This window comes from Copadichromis virginalis, linkage group LG23 (assembly GCF_057382275.1).
Source record: "Copadichromis virginalis isolate Kocher_CV1m ecotype Utaka linkage group LG23, C_Virginalis_male_GT1.1, whole genome shotgun sequence".
NCBI classification, from domain to species: Eukaryota; Metazoa; Chordata; class Actinopteri; order Cichliformes; family Cichlidae; genus Copadichromis; species Copadichromis virginalis.
This window is the reverse complement of record NC_140639.1, coordinates 48,431,213-48,450,220: the sequence shown is the minus strand read 5'-3', so window position 1 is coordinate 48,450,220 and position 19,008 is coordinate 48,431,213. Positions and strand designations below refer to the sequence as shown.

Below are 19,008 nucleotides of genomic sequence, written 5' to 3'. Positions count from 1 at the left end.
TCTGTGTAGCATGAAGAGGGGGGTGAGTTCACTCCCCTACAGAGGAGAGGTCGTATCTTCTTTTGCTGATTTATGGTATAGCAAACACACGTATATCTGTTTAAGTATAAGAGCCTTTTGTTAGATGGACCCAGACTTCTGGCACCAGCTTTGGGGAGTCTTCACAGGGTCACATCTTGACCTCACACAAGTCAGACACACACACACACACACACACACACACACACACACACACACACACAGGCAAGGTACTCTTTGTGTGTATGTAGACGTCATATGTTAATGAACCTATGCATATTCATGTAACCTCAATAAAAGAACAGTGGTACGGGAGGACGGACGAGAGTGACTGGGGTCAAGCGAAGGAATGGCGCTTTGTCCGGTCATTTCTCCCGTGCACGAGAAACATGAAGTCTTTGCCTACTTGTGTCTTGCTTTGCAGTGTAATTATATTGTCTTCAACGTTCCAGCGGATGGGTTCAAGCTACAAACCTATCAACAGAGATGCACATCGCCTAATATGCTTAATTGGTAGTAGGCTTTTGAGCCTATACAGCTTGGAAGACAGCATGCATGAAGAGGATGATGTGGACAAAATACTCATTTGCCTAATAATTCTGCACTCCCTGTATGTGTGTGCGTGTCCAGGGTTCAGCTGAGACAGTGTCCTTCGCCCTGCCAGGCTAAGTAAACAGTCTTCCAGCCAACCCAGGTGGCCTTGCATGGAATAGGAAGGAACAGACTCAACACAGTCGTTATCAGGGTGTTTTTGTTCGGCTCCAGCCTTGAGCCCACAGCTGGCGCCGAGAGGGTCTCCGCATAAGTGATGGTGCTTTTTACTTTAGTGCGAACAGCTCATATGAATTTCAAAGCAGTTCTACAGTCCAACACTGGTCTCTCAATCTCCCGTTGGAGAGCCGCGAGCTTCGCCATACTTGCGTTCTGTGATGTTGTCATTCTTGTGCTCAAGGAGCCGATTCTGAGAACTCACGGCAGTGTGCCTCCCCGAGATGTCATCCAATTTGCGCCCAGAGATGTTATTCTGAGCGAGCCCTTCCGAGATGTATCCAGTCTGCAGTCAGAGATCTTATTCTGAGTATTCACAGCAGCCGTAGCCTCTCCAAGATCTTATCCGTGCTGACTCAATGAGCCCATTTTGAGAAACTCACGCCTCTCCCATCGTTCCAATCCCAGCGGGCAGCCTTGTGGGGGTTTGAACAGCCGGTTCCGCTTTCTCAAGCCAGCTCCGATCAGCCAGAACCCTGTTACCATGGTTCCAAATAGGTAGATATCTTCAGCACGCAGACTCACCCGAGCCCAAACTTCTCGTTGAGAAATTGCATTTAGGGACCAGTTTTCAATAGGACAATGACCCCAAACACACCTCCAGGCTGTGTACTAGAAGAAGTATACTAGATGGCGGCGCGCACAGACGCAGCGGCTCTATGCTCTCCACTTGGGTGCCTTTCTTTTTTGTTTCTCCACTTTTTCTTCTTCTTTTGTTTTCCTTATTGTGAAGCCAAATTTTCCTACAACCATCTGGAATTATGCAAGATTGGATATAACAGCCAGATCCCCATTACCAGTGATTATCAGAGGGTGCACAACATCCCCCTGGAGATAGCGAGAACATCGGGTGCTCCGTGGATTGTTATCGGCTCTGCCAAGAAACGCAGGCGGCGGAAGGAACGCAAACAAAAGCGGGGATGCCTGTCGGGCCTGCTGGCCAGGCTAAAGAAGCAGCCTTTCAAACCACCGCTCCCGAGCATCTTTCTGACCAGCGCACGGTCGGTCGTCAACAAAATAGACGAACTGAACCTACTTCTCGCCGCACAGCCAATCGTCCGTGACTGCTGTGTCCTGGTCGTCACGGAGACATGGCTCACTCCGCGAGGCTCCTGCCTACGACAGCCGTAACGCTCCGACAATCCATCAAGCGGTGGTAGCTTAGCAAAGTCGTACTGAAACATCTGACAGATTTTCGAGCGCCGTGCACATAAAATCGTTTCGAGGTCAGTAAACACAACCAGAGTTCATACATAAGGCACACGGGGTTATAAGGGGCTCTGTCGACTTTCAGAAAAATCAAAGGATTGATTTTAAGTGCGCCGTATTTTCCAAACAACACGGTAATAACGACGGCCCGCTAGCATGCTCTACCAAAAATAGTGCTTTGTTGTGTATCTGACGGACGAAAGCTAAACCAGTTCCACACCACTGAAGCTGCAGCATTTTTACAAACCAGTTCTGGTTCATCCGTTTCATTTAGCGATCCACTTTCGCTCTTCTCATTCTGCGTCATCATCCAATTCCACCTGTGATCTTGTGTCACCATTGCTCTCTGAGCTTTGTGTTGCTTCTTCTGTCACCTGACAAATAGGACATACATGACAATAAGAATAAAATGTGGAGCTGCTTCAGTGTGTCTGTCACTTTGTGCAGATCTTGACTGATCAGTAATGTTTGTAGGCTGAGTGCATTTTTAAAACAAGTTGTGCAAACTGCACTACAAGGTGGAATATTTGCAAAATCATAACTATGACCTATGAATATGTCAGTGCCATTAAGATGAAATTCTTGTGTCACCAACATTTTAACGTTAGACATATAATTCTAACAGCCTCTGTAAACTAATATCCTGGCTGCTCGAGGCTGCTGTTTTCTCTGACAGCTTCACTTAGATTAGAATTAGAAACGCTGCTCTGAGACTGAGAGAACTAACAGTGCTGCATGTTGTGCTGTTAGTTTCCAAAACACGTTATTCATGGTTACATACAGTTTTAGACTGATGTGGGCCAAAGCCTAGCATAGCCTGCAACGTTATTGTGACGGACACATTTTATGTGTCAGACCCAGGACCCTGAGCAGTTATGGACTAATATTATAATGTATGTATTTTGTATTGCTGTCCCTCGTTCTCCCTGCTTGTAGACGTGTGTGTGTGTGTGTGTGTGTGTGGCCCTGGCAGGTGATTGGCCACACCTGCAGCTGATCAGGCCTGTCGGAGGAGCTATTTGAGAGTGTGGTGGAGCTCTCTCCGACGCTGGATCATTGCGTGGCTTCACGTCAGTCTCTCGACCAGTTCCTAGTTTGAGTCTGCTGCATTATTGTGTGTCTGACGGCTTCCTCTCTCTTATGTCCCCAGGAGTTACGGGGAGACGAGAGGACAGCGAGCACGGGGTGCTCATCACGGAGAAGCGGAGACAGGAGCACTAGCACTGGGAAGAGGACACGTCACGGGAGTCGGGAGAGCACGGGATTTATTGTCATGTCTGTCCATCGCTGTAAATAAACGCACTGCTTGTACATAGAGCACCGCGCCTGTGTCCTCCTTCCCTACACCCCCACGGTCTGCCAGCCAGACCGTGACATTATGAGTGAACTTGGCTTTAAGTGACTTACAGGTTTCTCTGAAAAATACTTTCTTATATCCAGGTTCTTCCTCTTTGCTGCCGTCCTCCTCTCCTCCTGGGAGCGCAGGCTTGCCGCTGCTAAAACTCAACGGAGCTCCCTGAAAGGTTCAGCCAATCACATTGGCCATATTTGTCACATGAGGTAGGACTCCAGTACAGGACGTAATTTAACTCTTTCGGCACCGCTGGGTGAATGAGACGTTGACAGATCTTTTTTTTTCTTCTTTCTATCAGGTTTGCTTTTCTTTACTCGAAGAGATCAAATTATTGGTGAGGACAATTCAATAATCGCTGGATATTGGTGGGGACATGTCCCCTCCGTCCATGCCAAATCGACGCCCTTGCCCGAATCGATTCAATCCATGATTCGATTCGATTCGATTTGGGGAAATTTTGCCTCAGACAGTCAGCAATATTATAATTTAGATCATACCCCCCCCCCCCCCCCCCCCCACACACACACACACACAGCCTTATGGGTACAGTAGTCTCCCGCTACACCTCCTTTTAGCTAAAGACATACTTCACAATGACTCACTCAGCTCACAAGAACAGGAATGCAGAGCATTATCAAACGTTAAAATGATACACATCTCTCACTTGTTCACTTACATTTAAACGAAACACATAATTGTAAACATCTCTAACAGCCTAAGCCAGCTTTGAATAGGGCCTGAATGGATAACTTCAGAGAATTACACATCCAATCTTACACGAGGGCTCACCGCTCGACCAGATCTGGTAACAGTCCCTGTTGGTGTGAGGTGGCTCCTATTTCTCCTTAGAAAACCTGTCTGTCTCTACCACATAAGATCTGGGAGCACTGGCAGGTCCAACTACTGCTCCAGTGGTTCCTTCAGTAGTAATCCACACCTTCTGTCCTGACTCTATGTCTGCGGTTGTAGTGTTTTGCCTGCTCACGCCTCCCCTCCTCATCCTTCTCGCGAAAAGCCTGTAGGTCGGGCCACTTTGGCACCAGCTTCGCAGCAGCTTGTGGCAGAGAGGTACGCAGGTGTCTCCCCATGAGCAACTGTGCCGGTGAGAGCCCATGTTCCAGTGGGGTGGCCCTGCACGCTAGCAGTGCTCTGCTGTAGTCACAGTCCTCTCAAGTCTTTAATGGTACGATCAGCGCGTTCTGCCTCCCCGTTGGCTTGGGGGTACCTGGGGCTGCTCGTTTCATGTGTGAACTGGTACTCTTTAGCAAAGTGCTTGAACTGTTCTGATGAAACTTGCGGCCTGTTGTCCGATACCACAGTCTCGGCAACTGCATGTCTTGCAAAGGCCTCTTTTATAGCATTAATAGTGACCTCTGCTGTTGTGTCTCTCAGTTCAGCAAGTACCAACGACCAGATTTGGTGTGTGGTAGTAACAGGCAAATGAACTTTTGTTTTTTAATGATTTGAATATATATGAATGCTTGTGCATAAATACACAAACAATACACATATGCTTTCATGCTTTCAATTGTGTAATTTACGTGATCTAGGTCAGCGGTCTCCAACCTTTTTTGCACCACCGACCGGTTTATGCCCGACAATATTTTCACGGACCGGCCTTTAAGGTGTCGCAGATAAATACAACAAAATAAAACTAGTACCGGTACCGAAAAAAGAAGATTTATTCATAACACACGTGAAAAGACCCAGGAAAACCGAGTTAATGATAAAAACGATAACAAAATAACGCTGAAAAGCGATAAAAACCCTGAAAACCAGACATTTCACACCTGAGCCTCAACTCTCGCGGCCCGGTACCAAACGACTCACGGACCGGTACCAGTCCGAGGCCCGGGGGTTGGGGACCGCTGTTCTAGGTAGCTCTGTTTTGGAAGTTCAGTTCAAGCTAGAAATGTGCTTTGGAGTTTGTATGTGTTTTGTCTCTAGGGGCCACCACATATATTTCTATTTACATTCAGGTGACAGCAATCCATGGATGGTTTCGACATGCAAGAGGATATTTTCCCCGGTGCCCAGCGGGAGAAGACACTGCTTGCGATGTCGATGAGGTCCTGTGGCCAGACCCCAACAGACGGCGGGATCCATGAGCCCACGTATGCACAATTGTCATGATTTTTTGTGTGTACAGTATAGTGTTTTTTCTATTACTGTATTATGTTTGTGTTTTGCTTTATCTGAATTGATGGTGCTGCAGTGGACAATATTGAGTAGGCCTATTTGCTTTTTTTGGTTGTTTGTGTCTCCTGAAAATGTGCCTTCAGAATAAACAATGACAATGAAAGACTGCAGTGTTTTATATGAAGTAGACTAGTGTGTCCCCCTGATCTGATCTGCATGTGATGCAAGTATGTGTCATTTTGTCAACAGAGTTACATCTTGACAGAGGAATGTTAGGTTTTGACAGCAGAGTTTCAGTTTGGCACAGATGTGAATGGTATATTTTGATGTGTCATGTTTACTTGTGTTTAGAGTTTTGGCACAATGAGCGACGTTTTGCAAAATGTGTTCAAGCAACGGGCAAAAACTGTAACATGTTTTTCACCAAAGATTTCAGCAATTATAAAAATTCAACTCAAGCTATTCAGCTATTAGCATTCACACTGCATTTTCTACAGGAAGTACATTTTATATACCAGTTTCAGTTCAAAGTGCATTAAAAATAATAAATAATTATTAAAAATAATACCATCAATATGTTACTGCACTACACTTACTGGACTTGTGGAAGTATTTTGAGAACCATAAGAGATTCTTACAAATGTTTGAAAGAAAAAAAAATCTTTAACATAGCTGGAGACTCGTGTAGAAATATGAATGAGTTTATAAAGTTTCTGTCATGGTGTGCTGTGACAGGCAGGTAGTAGGACCCAAACACAGGACTCTTACGTGGAATGAAACTTGAATCGGCAGCTTTTATTACTGGAAACTCAGGTGGACTCAAGAAACTACGAACTAAGAAACAAGAACTAGGAAAACAAATCAGGAACTATGAACAAGAATCAAGTAAAGAACACGGAGGAGAAAAAACACCCAGCCCACTGAAAACTAAAGAAACCCCCAAAAACATGAAGAACAATCATTAAGGAACATATTTACATATTTAGAGTTACTGCAACACCAACACTGGGTCACAGCTTCAGTGTCAGTCGGTGACTTTTGGTCTGCAACAGCAGCAGAACAGACTTCTCAGTCTTTTGAAGAAGCCCTTTTTCTTCTTCTTGCTCTGACGGTCTTCGGACTTCATGCTGGCTTCAGGTTCTGGAAAAGGTTCCTCAAAGGGAACATCAGGAACCGGCCCAATTTCAGAACAAGATCCGTTGATCATATGATCTTCACCTTCAACACAGGATTTGGACTCGCCATAGGGTTCCTCACAGGGAGCGTCGGGCTCTGCAACACTTTCTGACAGAGCTCCTTCGATCGTAAGGTCTCGAGTACTCAGACTGGATGCCCTTTCAGAAAGAAGTTCCTCACAGGGAACGTCGGGCTCTGCAACACTTTCTGACAGAGCTTCTTCGGCTGGTGGAACATTTGCCACTGAAAGGCCGTCAGAGGAGCGCTCACCATTTGTGCTCTTCACATCAGGACTTGAAGGGGGCTCAAAGATTTCACATATCCGGATCCTTGCTACATCAGCAATGGTCTTCAGCAACAGGGGTGCAAAGTTTGCAACTTGGATAGACAGAATTTCTTCAGGAAATTTCTGTCTAATCTCCGTCAGGATGCTGTCGACCAGATCGTCTCGGATAGAGCGGGTGAAGACGGCCTGTGTTTCCATCGCCGTGAGGCTCTTGGAGACACGATCTAAAGTGGCCTTGGTGACACTGGTGGAGAGGATACTTAGACTCTGGGAGGCCATGTTTAGGAGGGGACGAGGAGGAAGCTCCCAGAAGCCCTGGAGAACGCGGGGAACTACCTCGACCACTACCTCCTGCGCGGTGAGCAGTTTGCTGTTAGGCTGTTCCTGCTGCTTCTTTTTCAGGATTTCAACGTAATCCTTCACCGCGCTGAGGAGTTTAGGTGCTCTGTAGAAAAACATGATAAGAGTTATCTGTTAAACATATTCAAAGCATCATTTAAATATTGAAACACTGTAGCTGGACTGTTAACCCTGTAACCACCTTTGTATCATACATGAGTTTCTGAGACCTCGATCTCATCAACATGATCAATACTTGCTATAATTTCTAAATGTTGTGGACAAAACTCTTTTTTAGTCTAAAGTTAACATTGTCGTTAACACAAAGTTGCCAAAAACACCCAGTGTATCAAATGTGATACAAAAAATAAATACACAATAAAAGTAAATCATACACAACATGACATAGCAAAGAACTCATGTGTGGCTTTTGTTTAAAGGGTTGATAAACATCTCAGTTCCAAAGAATCTGAATTTTCTGGCTGTTTTTTGATGGGTTGGGTCTTACAGGGTTAATAACTGTATGTTACATGAGACTCACTGAAATTTAGGAGGTACGGCCTCTGGGAACTGAAGAAGCAACCTGGCTTCAAATTCAACGTCCCTCATTTTATTGCTGACGTTCACCGCCCACACCTGAAACAGAAAACACATTTACAGTGCGCTTATGTGTAAAGGTTATGTGCACGTAATGAAAAAAAGTCTTGTGGGTTTTCTCGTCTTACCAGCCTTAGAAGAGGTTTGGCTTCCTCTTCGTCAAAATCCTCTAACTCAAACTCCCACAGCCTTCAAAAGAAAGCAAAGCAGAGGTTTTCTCTCAGCACTTACACGTCATCACAAACAGACTTTCAGGTGTGACAGTAACTCACTGCTCTCTGAGCGTCTCCCTGCTCTTCTCCACCAAAAGATCTCTCAGATCTTCAGCAGTGAGGTTCGGTGGAATTAGATCTTCCTGCTGAAGTCTGAGAAACTCCGTCATTACCGCAACCTAAAAGTAAAGGAGACATTTAATCACCACCACTCTCAGGTCCTCAGAAATGACCTGATATTTTCTGTCAGCTTTGGTTTGCATGAATCTGGGTCTAACCTGAGCCTTGTAGCCCGGAAGATACCAGCAGATCTTTACAGCTGTTTCATAAATCGGTGTGTTGAACAACACCTGTCAAAGAAATAGCAATTTAGTCATTGTTACTTAAAATGATTCTCAGTTTGTCAACTTTTAAAACGACATCAAATTCTTCAAATTACTGAAATGCAGTAAAAGCAAAAGCGTCACATACCCTGATAGGCTTATAGATTCCTTGACTCTTTTCCATTTAAACGTGTTCAAATCAAAGTCAGGAAGAAAAACGTCAACTGCTCTCCAACGATGGCGTACGGGGGATCTGGACCTGAAAATGCTCTCAGCTCGGTGGTCTCGCACAGATGAGCTCTTTTGACAGTCTGATGTTTATTTATGAATGCAGAATTTCTTGAGCAGTCACCATGGAAACTTGATGCAGCTTCATGTTGTTAAATTAAAAGTAAACACTGTGTATTTTGCACTACACTCCACTAAACTTATCATATAAGTAAATAAAGTGTGGGTTAGGTCCCTCCTGTGGAAAGAGCCACACAAACCGATGGATCAGAAAAGACAAAGTCAGCTACAGCATGCCTTTTCATATTATGTGCCTGCTTATCTCCATTTCTTTACAGTAGATGGGAACTTTTGCAGTAAAGCAATGGCTTACAAACAGTGGACTGTGGACTAATGCAGACATCTGAAGCCTGACAGCAGCTGGTATATACACAGCTTTGGACAAACTGGCCCTTTAAACAGCCCAGAGGAAGAAGAGACCTCTGCGTTATCAGTGCAGCCTAAAGCACAATAATAATAATACTATTAATATGATTTTTAGAGCAATAATGCCCCAAATAATGAAGTCATTAATTACACATCCGTCATGCTTCACAGGAGGTCAGGAGTGACCGATGAACGTGATGCTACATTAGAGTCTGTCCTATGAGTTCAGCAGGAGGAGGTGAACCCACAGCTGGGACCAGTTCTCTAGTGGGTCCAGTATCAAACTTGTGTTCATCCTGGTCTGAACCTGGTCAGAAGAACTGACTTCACTTTTGAAAATTCAATACTTATAAAAGGTAACCCCAAACAGTCTACAACGGCTGTTTTCTGTCCACCGAAGCAAATTTGATTGACGAGGTTTTTGTACCTTCACTTCTCCAAAAAGCAAATAAAGAGATTAAACAAAGATTTACTGAACGACCGTCAGAATTCCCAGAGCTAACGTAGATCGCTTTATGCTCTTGAGTCAGGAGGGATAAGAAAAGTGACTGCAAACATTGTGGAACGATTCATAGCGTTTGATTGCTTGTGTGAATGTATTAAACAGGAAACCAGGAGCTGCAGAAACCCAGTAATGCTGAAGACGCATGCGTGTGCGTTTATTACAGGTTTTTCTGAATGCTTAAACCCTAACTGTGATTCTTACAGCACAATTCCTAAAACTATTGATACTTATAGCAAAACCACTCACTGAGTGTGCAAAACTAAAAGCACAAACACTGCTTTGCACTCAGTTTGCCATTTTGTAACACACACTTTGCAAACCTGTAGCTACAATCCACTGCACAGCACTCTTTTTGCAGAACTGTAAACACAACTCACTGCTTTGCACTCAATTTCCAAATGATCAACGCACTCCTAGCAAAACTATACACATTTATGGCCATTATTTACACTATTTTGTCAACTGTCTGGCACACTGCCACATGTGAAAGCTTTTTTAGATAATTAGTTCACTTTGCAATCAGCCTAAGCACTATGATACAGGTAAGCTCTGTGTGTGGAGTACAATGGAGGGAGCAGGAAGAGTGAGAGGAGGCCGAGGAAGAGGACGTGGAGGTGAAGAAGTAGGATGAAGAGGACGACAAGGACAAGGAGGAGCAAGAGGAGGACGAGGAGGGGGGAGAGGACGGGTAAGAAGAGTAAGAAATAGAATTGCTGATGACATCAGAGCTACAATAGTGGACCATGTCATCAACCGTGGAGTGACCCTGAGGGAAGCTGACCAACGTTTTTTTTGGTTTTTTCTCAAACTTAAGTAACTGAAACCTTTCATTGAACTACAGCAGAAACAGATTGGAAATGCCAAGTTATTCTAACACTAGTGGACTTGTTAAACAAAACATTTGTTTCACTTCTTTCTCAACATGCAGCACCATTAAGAACAGTGGACCAGCATAGTTGGTCTGCATGAGCACACTTACTGCAACAGTTGTACATGCTGAAACTGGTTGCTGGCAGCTGATGTGAAGAAATGTCTGGACACATCAAAAGTTTTCTTTTTCATTTTCTTCCTCCCTTGGATAACATACACATGGCAAATAAAAACATGTAACTAGGGTGACGTGAAGTGTGTATCATCAGGTTTAACTCAAATATAATGAGGCTGTCCATCTGTGAAGTAATTGTTCCTTCAAAAACCACTGTGACAACAGATTTTATTTCATTCATTTGATGGTTTTCTATTCTGTATACTGGAACTTTTTAATAGCCCCCCTGTCCACACATCCTTGACATGAGACTTTCTGCAGAGTTGCACATGATGAATGCACACAAAACTTAAAGTGTTGCTGTCATATTTTTTTGGATGTGGTTTGTTGTCATAATCAAGAACGTGTCTTATTTTTTATTTGTTTTGTTGCTGATCGGCCATTGGACTGCTGAGCCTGCAGTGAACAGCCAGTCACTGACTCTTGATGCTAGAGCAAGGACAACTGAGCTCTCTCTCTCTCTCTCTCTCTCTCTCTCTTTTAAATAAATAATACGTTCGAGCTGTTTATGTTTTTGACTTGTTATGGACTATGACTGGCAATGGGAGGGCTGGCGGACTCATATTATGGAGGTGGAGGGTAGACACATTTTGTGTGCAAGAGACCACATACTACAGTGGTGATTGACACAGACTTCAATGGACATTTAGGTGAAGGGAACAGAGGTTATGAGGTGTTGGGTAGGTGTGGTGTTTAGGAGAGAAATCTAGAAAGACAGATGTGGGGCAGATTTTCCAAGTGGAAATGGCCGTGGTGCACACATACTTCAAGAACAGGGAGGAACTTGTAGAAATATATGAAAGTGGAGGAAGCTGCACACAGGGCAACTAAATATTATGCAGAAGGTGAAATCAAAAAGACAGGAGACAAGGAGGTGTCAGGGAGAATGCAGCTATGCAGCATCAAATGGTAGTTTGAAGGATGAGTTTGGACATCAAGAAGAGGAAGTGAGTGAAGGCAGAGACATGCAGGAGTATAAACAGGCTCTGGGTAGTAGGGAAGACTTACCAGATGGCTGGGATAGTACAGCTTTATTGAGATAAACTGCCAAGAAGGGCTTTGACGTCTTCTCTGCACAGAAGAAAGGGAAAAAAGAAAAGTGATTTTGAAAGTATTTGAAGGAAGAGATTTACAAAGAAAAAGAAGTGTAGTTAGCGAAATGAAGAAAATAGACCAAGAAACTGGGAGGCTAGGCATGTAGCAGAAAGAGGTGACAAAGGAAAAGGCTCAGTGCCACGTATGTGAAGCTGGACCCCAAGGAAATGAGGGAATGAGACTTGCTAGGCAGAGAGTGAGTTTGAATGGATGTTCAAACCCAAAAAAAAAAGATATATTCACATAACATAGATTGAAAGAAGCTGCAGGTGGCACAGCAGCTTTAATGTCTTCCAGACAGGAAGTTTTGGAAAGAAATATCATCATTTCCCAGATTTTACTATCTTAGTGTTCTGTAACAAAATCACTGTTGTGCGCATGGTGTTAGAGATGATGATGATTACAAACAAACTTAATGTGCTAGTCGTGCTTTTCTTGAGGGATTTGTCCTTCCACCAGTTTTCATGTCATTGGAATCATTTGTATTCACTGATTCTGGCACTTATTTCATCAAACCAAACTCCAAGTAAATACTTTCAGGTTTTTGGTTTTGTCAAACGAACTAATGTAAAGAATGCCTGGCTGTGCACTACACCACGCAGTGGGAATTTGTCTTCTCCAGTTAAATTCAGGATTAACTTGCTTTATAACACAGACCTCAAAAGTAACCGTTATAACCCCAAACACAAGAAAATGTGATCTACAGCACAGTGAGAACTGGCAACGCTTATCTGGAGGGGTCAGAGTGAATGAACTGGACACCTGTAGAAGCAGGATTTGATTTCCACTGATTTCCTTTCCGATCCGATACCAAGTAAAATTCAGGGTGGTATCGACGATACTGATCTGATACGATACTCTGAACAAAAACTTATTTTTTTTACTCTATCTTTTATTTTATCTCAAATTATAGCGTCGTAATGATCACAGGACATCAGATTACTTGTTCTTATCACTTAATGATGCAGAATTATCATATAGAAATGAAAAACCTGAAGTTGTGGCTATTTGTTGCCTGCCTGCAGCATTAAAGGACTCCGTGAGAGACGTCTGTCTCGCCCTGGCAGCACCTCTCCCTCTCCTCCTCTTCAGTTCGCCTCAACATACGCTCGTCATATTCTGTGATGTGATTCACTCTGAGGTGTTTGACCAGGTCAGCGGTGTTACCACAACACCTCACATTCTTGCCACATGTATGGCAAACCACGTCTCAGCTGTTCGTGGAGGTAAAATACGTCTGCACATGACTCTGTTTACGCTCAGCCATTGTTGTGAGTGTGCACGCCAAGGGGCCGGACACAATGACGGGTATCGGAGGAATCGATATTTCAGTATCGATCCGCACATCACTAGTTGAGATACGTTTTAAAGTAGTCCAAAAAACAAATGCATATTTTCCCGAACCACTGTTCCTTGACTAAGGTGGATAACGTGATGAGGTCAAGGAAGGGTGTGACGGAGATTTGATTGAAAAACTTTGTCGTCCGTTAAAGTTTCACGTTGGCTTTTTCATCTTGAAAGCCCTCTCTGCTCGTGTCCAACCCGGGTGAACAATCACAGATGTGAGAAATGTAAACAAACCGTCCGCAGAACGCTGATCAGGTTATTTTAAGCGCAAGAAAACAAAAACGTTGCGCTCACCGTCGGCGTCACGGACGAGGCCTGGGGGTCCGGGCCCGTCCACAAAGGTCATTGTAACACAAATCATACGATTGCTAATGAAAATGCTATAAAGCTACATCGCAGATAAGTCTCTGGAGTAACAATCAAGGCCATGTTAGTTATTTGATGAATAGTATCTGTGCCACTCATGGCGCATGACTGAGGAGGACGTTGACCTCTGCAAGTCAGGAAAGTCTGCTACTCATTGTATAAATATGAGATTTTTTTCAAAAACCAGCCAGCCATCATCTCGGGAGGCTGACTCCAAAGTACCATCTCACTTCAAACTTGCAAAACAAGTCGAGTCGATGCGAGCGCACTGCTTGTTTCTAGTTAGTCTTTAAGGATGACAGCATTAGTCTGCTCCTTTGTATGAAATAAAGTGAGTCGAGTCCATGTGGTCTGGCACCCACCCACATTTCTCTGCTAGTGATCCATGAGGACTCCACCTTGTTGCCAGTTCTCTTGTGTGGAAGCTTCAGGAAATGACAGCTTCACTCTGACGTGTGTGAGCTGTGTGAGGTCTGTGGTTAGAAGTTTACAGTGTTTGCTCTTTGTGTCGTCTGTAATATGCTCTATGGCTTTAAAAAAATGGCCACATGTTTCTGTAGCTGAATTTGTCCATCTCTGACCTTCTGAGGCTGTATTTTCAAATAGGGACGTTCTGACTTTTCTTCACCTTGTACTTCATTCTGCAAATGTTTTATACTCTATTAGAGTTATTACATTATTCTGTTATGCTATAAAATCAACCCCCATATAAGATCGTACTTAAGAAATACATTTAAAAAACTTCCTGTGCAAATAACCCAAGTTATCTAGAAGAAATAAAAACTGCACCGCAAACCAAACTCAGGTGTTCGACCTGTTGAGCTCGGGAAACTAACTGGTGTTTCATTTTAGTGAGTGCTTTGTTAGATTCCTTCATTTGAACCAAATGAAGTTGATTAAAGTTGATGCATTGATGTGTTTGAAGTGTTTTGTTAGTTGCGATGGATCTCCTGCTGTCTTTTTTCCTCATTATTAAAAGAGGATTTCTTTGAATTTCAAACATCCATTTCCTGTTTATCTGGTCCCGGGTCACAGGTGCAGCAGTCTAAGCAGAGAATCCCAGACCTCCCTAAACAACCACTTCCTCCAGCATATCCAGGACAATACTGAGGCATTCCCAGGCCTGCTGAGAGATATAACCTCTCTAGTGTGTCCTGGGTCTGCCCTGGAGACTCCTCCTCATGGGACATGCCCCAAACACCTCACCCAGGATATTTTTAATTAAAACATCACAAATAAGTCGTCAGGTCTGATGGTCACATTTGTGAGATTCAACCACCATAAAGCAGAGATCACACAGGACACACTGTGTAACCCTCAGCTCAGGTGTGTTCAGGACATTTGCTTGGAAGAAGCCGTCTGTGGATAAATCCTGCTCTCCACCTCAGCTGTCAGGTTTATCCAGAGAACGGCCGTCCTGACTTCCAGCAGCCCCACAGTCCTCGTTTCTAATAAACTGGCATCACTGAAATGAACTGTCTGCCTCGCTGTTCAATAATCTGCTCTTTGCCAATTTCCCAGCAGAAGCTTCCACTCATATCAGCATTTTTCTGTGATTCTCACATGAACTAAACATAAAAAGCTGAAGCCAACCTCAGAGTTCCCCGTAGTGAGGAAGAGTTTCCTCTGAGCCACAGCTGAGTTTGATGCGTCCACAAAGGAAGACTGACGGGAGGACAGACTCTGGGAGAAAGGCAGATATTAAAAGATATGAATACAAAGTACGCTGCAACAAACAGGACAGCAGATTATGAAGAGCGGTTAGACCTTCATGTGTCAGTCATTGAAATGTGATCAAAGTTACCTGTTTGACATCCTGATAGAAGAAAATCAGCTTCTTGGATCCGTTTGCAGCAAAGAATTCATGGATCAGACTGAACTGGAAGAATCAGACATTAATGACTCAAAGGTTCAACTCTGAGGAAGGATCACGTCTCTGAACTTACTCTGTCATCAGAGACGATGGCGTCTTCCACCGCCGCCTCCTCCAGGCTGCCGGCGTCTGCCAGCCTGCTCATCAGGTATTTATGTCGGGCATCCAGAGCTGCCCGCCGTTCCTCCTTCACGGCTCTCGCCTGTTTGGCTACTTCTCTCCTCGCCTCATTGGACAGCAGCATCGTCCTTTTACCAGACACCTGGAGAAACATCAGCTCAGTCTACAGACGCAGAGACCAGTGAGAGCTTGGCCCAAACATCTGCAGGTTTCTGAGGACCACGTTTGACCCTGACTGGAGGCATCGATTCTGAGTGTGACTGCCTAAACTGAGCTACTGTCCCCCCTCCACTGAGACGTTGTCCTGTGATGTGTCATGGGGGGAAGTGTTCCTCACGGTTGGACTCGTGACAAGTTCAGTCAGTTTATTCAAACTTTAAAAAGACGCATTTTCAGTGTCTGGATTTCAGCAGAAACAAATGTGAACACAGCACTTTTTGATTGAGTATAAAAGGATGAAAGAGTCAGTGATTAGTAACATTGTTGCTGACTGATGCTGTTGTAGAGCTGTCTTTGGATCCTCACCTTCCTGGAAGCCTTCCCTGGATTGCTCATATATCATTAACTTGTTTGTGTTCAGTAGAATCAGGTGTTGTGGATGCAGGTCGTAGCTGTGTGAGGCCTGTACAGTCAGCGCTGTGTGAGCGCTGTGTAACGTTAGCTTAGACTTCTTTCTGTTGTTATCATCCTTCAGGTTAATGTTGTTTTCATTATGCATCACAGGAAGTGTGGGTGGCTGTTAGCCTCACAGCTCATGGAGAGTTGCTGCTGCTCTGCCTCCTTTTTGATGTTTCTGCTCTTTGTGGCTTTGTGTTACTTTGTGTCGTGTCTGAAACAAAGTGAGTCCATGTTACTAACTGTAGTCGGCTCTCTGTCTCGTGCACAGCTGACTGTTGTCTGAATGAAAGTGTTTTTGTACTTTGTGTAATCTGTTGGGTCTTTGAGCCCTTTTTAAACAGCATATGAGCCATATGTATGTGTGTATATGAAAGGTTGTTTGTAATACATCAAATTGTTGCTTATTCTAGAGCTGCTGCTGTGCCTGATTGGTCTACTCGCTCGAAACTGAAGGTTGACTTGATTCTTTTGGTTTTTTACATTTTGTCAATAAACCAACTTCTTTATGATTTGAACGGCGTCTCTGACGTGTCACAGGCCTGTCAGCTTTCTTGGTGATTGGTATAGTTTTGAGCTTCATGCTCTGGCTGTTGTTGGGTTTTCCTCTTTCATATTAAAGCTTTTGTCCTACATTTGGCTCTAAAGTCTAATTCTAATCCCAGCACTGTGTCTGGGTGTGTGATGCTTGTTTTCCTGCTCTTTCTCATGAAACAGTCACAACATTCTCAGTCCAACTTTCACTCTTTGCTGCGTTTGCTGCAGCTGCAGTGAACATGGTGCCGTTTGCCTTTAAGAAAGTTGTGCACAAAGGCTTTTTCTCTAGCAGACAGCTGTGTGGCTAAAAGTCAGATCATTTTTTACCACCTCAGTCACACTGGACTGAAACAAGAGTGAAACTAGGAAGAATCAGAGTTTGTCCAGTGACTGCACTGATTTTCTTCATATTCACAAACTGATTCTAAGTAGTTGCATCAGCTAATCACCCGGACACTGAGCGTCCAACACGCTCCCTGAAGGGAAACGATTACATCCTCCAAACAATCACAATCTGTCTCTGAACGACTGGAATTATTCTCTGATTTGTGAATAACTGGAATTTATCAATGCAGACACGTTGCCAACATGATGAAGTCAGTCTGAGTCGCATCTCTTTGGCTAACTTAACTCAAGTGGTTGCCGACTATTCTGGTTCTATTCCCATATAACAGCAGGGTTGCTGAGCACCTCTGTCACTCTGCACTTATGTTCCCAGTTCTCTTTTGTGGAGGAATTTTCCAGGAATTCCTGGGACCAGCTTTCCATGAGAGACCCGATCAGGAGCGACTGTCCTGGACACTCCCAGCATCACAGGGACTCACAAACCCGTCTACCACAGTGAGAAGACTGATGGTCACAGGCCCACATGTAGCTTTAGATCACACGTGTGCACTTCCTGTGGTCACTGCTGTAACTCTAGACTCACCGAGGGGCCAGTGGTTGGTGAGGCAGCAGCAGCTGAAGTCATGTGACTAATGGCTCTCAGCTTCTGTCCTCCTATTCGCCGGTGTCCTTCACCTGTCACACCTGGTCAAGAAAGAGTGAGAATGTTCAGAGCTTTAATGGAAAAGAATATTATTACATATAAAAGGCCTCTAACAAGTATTGTAGTGTTAATCAGGATGAAGTCCATCATGAACACTTCAGAGTGCTTCAGACAGTCGGTGTTTCATCCACAGAGCCTCCAGTCTGCATATCAAAGGATCCTGAGGAATGACAGTGAACCCCGAGTTCCCCTCATTACATTCATGTGTGTGACTGTGAGGAAAAGGTGATTGTATGAACGTGTGTGAGCGAGTGAATGAGGCTTGTATCAGAGTGGAGATAATGTCAGCGGCACAAGCTGGACGCTGCAGGTGTCACATGTGAATCTGTGCATCAGTGTCTGCACCTTTGTGGAGGTGAAGCTCAGGAGGTTTGGATTTGTTCAAAGCTCTGTCTGCTCCATCTTTCTTTCCCTCAGGCCTCTCCAGATCAGGAAGGAGGTCCTGTTCTCCTTCTCCCTCCTGGATTTCTGGATCCAGGGAAGGATCAAAGTCTCTCAGCCCAGCATCAGAGCTTCTGGCTGGGGGAGGACTGGAAGTTTCAGCTGGAGGCTGAGAGCCTGGATCTGCCATCTGAGTCACAATTCAAATATTCTCAGTAATCTCAAAAAGCAACAGAAAGGTGCCATTTTCATGAGCAGTGGGTTATCCAGCAGTTTGATTCATGTCAGCAGCATTTAGTTTGTAACTGCTGACTCACCTCTGGCTGTGTCCTGCTCTCAGGGTCACAGTGGACACTGTACCTTTGACCGAAGCTGCAAAGACAGTCAGCAGGGGTCTGGATGCATTCAGCACCACGTCCTTGTTGGGCAGACACCTTCAGTGACAGGACAGACAGTCCAAAGTAAGGAGACGTGGGACACAGTGAAGACACAGAAACAGAAACCAGAACTATAATCACAAAACAAACTCAGAAACATAAAGAGTGAATCAGCTGATTCAGTGTTTGTGACAAAAACATGGATCCTGGTTAATAACTTTTATTTGTTTGTTTCTGTATTATTTTGTGTATCGTTCTTATGAGCTGTTGTTTTGTCAGTGAAATATTATTTCATTGTTTTAAGCTTTTTGTTGACTTTGAAGTGCTTAAGTTGATATTTTTGAACATTTAATTTGTTCGATTATTGTCGAGTCGATAAAACTGTCAAACGCACAGCTGCTTCCAGCATGGCCGGAGGAGAGGTGGCCGAGCAGACGCACAACACACACAGCTCACAGGTTTGCATTTCTAGATATTGCAGATGTTGCAGAAATTGAGAGTAAAGAACTCAGAGATCCAGCGCTGTCTCCTGCCCCTTATTTATACACCACAACACAACGACAGGCGTAACTCACACAAACGGGTAACATGAGGCTCAGATGCTTTGGACGTGTTCACATATAC

General features: G+C 44.2%; 2 protein-coding genes and 1 long non-coding RNA gene across 6 annotated transcripts; 1 reads left to right on the top strand and 2 right to left on the bottom strand.

Moving 5' to 3' along the window:
- Window positions 1–1,369: 1,369 nt before the first annotated feature.
- LOC146682004 (uncharacterized) lies at window positions 1,370–5,457 on the top strand. 3 transcript variants are annotated; one of them, XR_014917998.1, is made up of 4 exons: window positions 1,370–3,065; window positions 3,146–3,555; window positions 3,648–3,683; window positions 5,329–5,457. It is a non-coding gene; the product is annotated as an uncharacterized LOC146682004 (long non-coding RNA). The 3 variants fall into 3 exon arrangements; XR_014917997.1 differs by lacking the exon at window positions 3,648–3,683; XR_014917996.1 differs by lacking the exon at window positions 5,329–5,457 and having other exon boundaries at window positions 3,648–3,810.
- An 811-nt stretch (window positions 5,458–6,268) lies between these two features.
- Window positions 6,269–11,655, bottom strand: LOC146682003 (uncharacterized). 2 transcript variants are annotated; one of them, XM_085448484.1, is made up of 7 exons: window positions 11,634–11,655; window positions 8,570–8,887; window positions 8,377–8,448; window positions 8,159–8,277; window positions 8,015–8,075; window positions 7,831–7,925; window positions 6,269–7,395 (listed from the first exon to the last, which is right to left on the bottom strand). In XM_085448484.1, exons 2-7 carry the CDS (start codon window positions 8,603–8,605, stop codon window positions 6,513–6,515), a joined length of 1,266 nt encoding a protein of 421 aa, XP_085304610.1. In that variant the 5' UTR covers window positions 8,606–8,887; window positions 11,634–11,655; the 3' UTR covers window positions 6,269–6,512. The 2 variants fall into 2 exon arrangements, with proteins under 2 accessions (XP_085304610.1, XP_085304609.1); XM_085448483.1 differs by lacking the exon at window positions 11,634–11,655 and having other exon boundaries at window positions 8,570–10,338.
- A 3,039-nt stretch (window positions 11,656–14,694) lies between these two features.
- Window positions 14,695–18,437, bottom strand: LOC146682002 (dynein axonemal heavy chain 5-like). Its single transcript, XM_085448495.1, has 6 exons — window positions 18,325–18,437; window positions 17,972–18,197; window positions 17,507–17,607; window positions 15,380–15,568; window positions 15,238–15,312; window positions 14,695–15,116 (listed from the first exon to the last, which is right to left on the bottom strand). Exons 2-6 carry the CDS (start codon window positions 18,195–18,197, stop codon window positions 14,973–14,975), a joined length of 735 nt encoding a protein of 244 aa, XP_085304621.1. The 5' UTR covers window positions 18,325–18,437; the 3' UTR covers window positions 14,695–14,972.
- Window positions 18,438–19,008: the final 571 nt, after the last annotated feature.